Source organism: Varroa jacobsoni, unplaced genomic scaffold (assembly GCF_002532875.2).
Source record: "Varroa jacobsoni isolate VJ856 unplaced genomic scaffold, vjacob_1.0 contig06321, whole genome shotgun sequence".
NCBI classification, from domain to species: Eukaryota; Metazoa; Arthropoda; class Arachnida; order Mesostigmata; family Varroidae; genus Varroa; species Varroa jacobsoni.
The window spans coordinates 1-3,019 of record NW_019216025.1 but is presented as its reverse complement, the minus strand read 5'-3'; the positions used below and the strand labels follow the sequence as shown (position 1 = coordinate 3,019).

Genomic DNA, 3,019 nt, shown 5'->3' with positions numbered 1-3,019 from the left:
TATGGTGCGTGTGTGTTCTAACTTAAAGCCCCGTTATGACAAGGACGTGTGTTTGTCCACTCGATGAAGACACGACAGAAACACCAGCAGAGACAGAACGAGCACTGACGGAGACAGCATAAACAAACATATTGCCATCGTGGTACGCCGTGATCTTCGTTATGTCGTTATATATATATATATATATATATATATATATATATATATGTTCTTCATTTTCTTCACATCATATACATACGTTTCTGTATATATATATATACATACAAAAACCTTGTCTGCTTCCTATACTTCTGCTGTCTTCTACATTTTAGCACATATAATATATCCAAAAATTGTTCGACCTATTATAATTGTCATTCTCTATAATTGCACACCCGCATACATCCATCCATACGCAGTATTAATCCTGTAATAATAGTTGTAGAAGTAGTAATTGTTGTTGTTGTTGTTGCTGTTTTTATTGTTATTATTATTATTGTTATTATCTGTACAATCAAAGCCGAGGCGTTCGTCTTATCGTACACAGTTCGTTCAGCTTAGCTTTTCCCCTTCTTAAGCCTACTTACATACATCAAATCGCTTTGTCTTTTCATTCTTCTTTATGTTAAAGCGCTTCATTGCAACTCATCTGAGATGTGGAGCTGGCTACTTCAGGAGCGAACTGTTCCCGTGGTTAGAACTGCTGATGTTATTCATCCTAGCACTCCTTACCGCTTTTGCGACTGTTTAGAAAAAAGGCGAAAGGGGGCACATTCGATTAGTTACTTCCGGCTGTTTTTTTTTTCGGGCGTTTGAGTAAGAAGCTGGCCATGTTACGGGGTAGAGCAACCAGTTAGTCGTCCTTCGTCTTTCGCCACCGGGAGTTCGCTCGACCCAGCCAACAAATCACTGATCGACAGATTCAAGTGACTATGAATTTCCTACAGATGAATCATTTGGCCGCCAATGTATTTCTCGTTCGAATTAGAAGGCGGGCAAAAGTCGTAACGTTATTTGATTTATTAATAGTCGATCTTCATGTCCAATATCCATGTTGTGAATTCGATCTTCATCCGACATTAGTTGGGTGCATTATTTTGCTAGGCGTCAATCAGATATGACTGCGCTGAAGAGTGTCGCACAGGCAACGACCTCACACAACAAACGTACGGGTGACGTGCGACCGAAACTTCTGCGTCTGACTACCCATATTCTTTCGGCTTAGTTAATGATGAATATAATTTTATCATCAGATATTTTGTTACGCACGAGCCGAAAACCCACCCTCACGAGTACTGTGTCGTTGTGGGTGTAGCCTGACCGTTGTTCGTTGTTGTCGTCGTCGTCGTCGTCGTCGTCTGTTGTTTTCCTGTTACTGTTGTCGCCGTTGTCGTCGTTGTTGTTATTACTACTGTCGTCGTCGCTGCTGCCGTAGGGCTCACTATGGCCGGGTGCATCGTTCCGGTTTGTGAAAGACCTCCGACCTGCGGTTGTTGTTGCTGTCTTAATAGTCCATACACCTCCTGGATCAGTCGACAAAAAATGCATCAATTCACGTTCATCATTGCAGAGAATTTGCTCATGGTATGCGACAGCGGAAAACGTTGAAATACAGCTAGTGCGGTTAAGTGCATAACAAGTACATTGAACGATCAGCGAACCCGCTTTTTTCAGCTTGTAAAAGTGTATCGTTACGAAGCATCTTTTAAGGCACCGCAATGCGTTTCTCTTAAGAAGCCTTACCTGTGGTGGTGCATGTGCTAACCGGTCAAAGAACGGAATAAGGTCGCGCAGTTCGGTGTCAGCCATATCATCGAACCACGAACCCACTGGGACCTATTTGAGAGAATACGATAGGTAGGTATGAGGCGCGCACAAATGCTGAATCCTAATAGCTGAATACTATCGTACGTTGATAATCGAACAGACAACTCTCGACTGAAAGTCCGACTCAGCTCCCTCTATGATTAGGTTAAACAAGTAACTGAGTTGCTGATAATAGACGAATTACCCAGGTTCTGTTTCGCGTACGTGTGGGCCGTAGTTAGCGCTAGGCATATCGGCATTTACGAATGATATGGGTCGCGACTGCGAAGGTGCAATGAACCAGCGGTTAAAGATATACCAACAACTAAGATAATCCCTAATATGTTCGTTGTTCCCTTTACTAGGTGGACGTTGGCAAATTCATTTTAAACTATACTAAATAGATTAACCGTGCGTGCCCATTAGAATACGAAAAAATAGCCTACGGCGTTATCCGGATGGAACATGTAACTGGCCGGCGAATTGTCTATGATGACGACCCGGTGAACTTCTCGCCCCAACCGATTTAAGTCTTTAACGTAGTTTCCTCTGTAGAACGCACATGACTCCCGGAATAGTCGGCCTCTGTAACCCAAAACGAGCAAACTCTAAGCATGTTACACAAAATCACAAATAGACAAGTTCTCAAATAGACGTAACTTGGATAGTTGCGTATAAAGAATGTATTGAGTAGGCGCATAACAGATTCGAATATCTTTCACTGGAAGCTAATAAAGTGCCCATAGTCAATGAACTGATGGATTTCAGAAGCTTACCGAAAAACGTTCCACTTATCGAGTAGGTCTGCGACCGGGTCTGCATATTTGGATAATGACGCTGTAAAAAGAACGCACTCGTAGAGCGCGCCGACGCGTTCCAGAAATTCATCAACAAAGGGACGTTTCAGCACATAAACCTAAAAAAAACGTACTCACATTTATTATTTAGAGGAATAGCCGTTTACAGGCACTGTTGTATTCCAGTAAATATGTGTCCTGAATACTATGCATCATGTCGCTCAGTCCTTGAAATCTGATGTATACTGATCTCGCAAGGAGTTAACTGATATGATCTCAACATTGGTACAAAACACTGATCCTACTTTGGTAGTTCTGCCTCAAAATATACGTTTCCATTTTATACAGTCGTATGGTAGCGTCATATGTAATTGATGGTTGGGCTTATCCCGTGATTGTTATGCGATTTATGACATTTTGAGAGAAACTCCTTGAAT

General features: G+C 42.0%; 1 protein-coding gene across 1 annotated transcript; it reads right to left on the bottom strand.

Moving 5' to 3' along the window:
• Positions 1-433: 433 nt before the first annotated feature.
• On the bottom strand, positions 434-2,812 carry LOC111273357 (uncharacterized). Its single transcript, XM_022855050.2, has 4 exons — positions 2,562-2,812; positions 2,232-2,370; positions 1,723-1,815; positions 434-1,502 (listed from the first exon to the last, which is right to left on the bottom strand). Exons 2-4 carry the CDS (start codon positions 2,250-2,252, stop codon positions 1,266-1,268), a joined length of 351 nt encoding a protein of 116 aa, XP_022710785.2. The 5' UTR covers positions 2,253-2,370; positions 2,562-2,812; the 3' UTR covers positions 434-1,265.
• Positions 2,813-3,019: the final 207 nt, after the last annotated feature.

Bases quoted from the DNA above. Each gene is read 5' to 3' on its own strand.
- LOC111273357 (XM_022855050.2), bottom strand. From the start codon at position 2,252: ATGTTCCATCCGGATAACGCC. The intron at 1,816-2,231 runs GTAGGCTATTTT...TCTCTCAAATAG, and splicing joins TGTTCCATCCGGATAACGCC to GTCCCAGTGGGTTCGTGGTT. The intron at 1,503-1,722 runs GTAAGGCTTCTT...CGACTGATCCAG, and splicing joins TAGCACATGCACCACCACAG to GAGGTGTATGGACTATTAAG.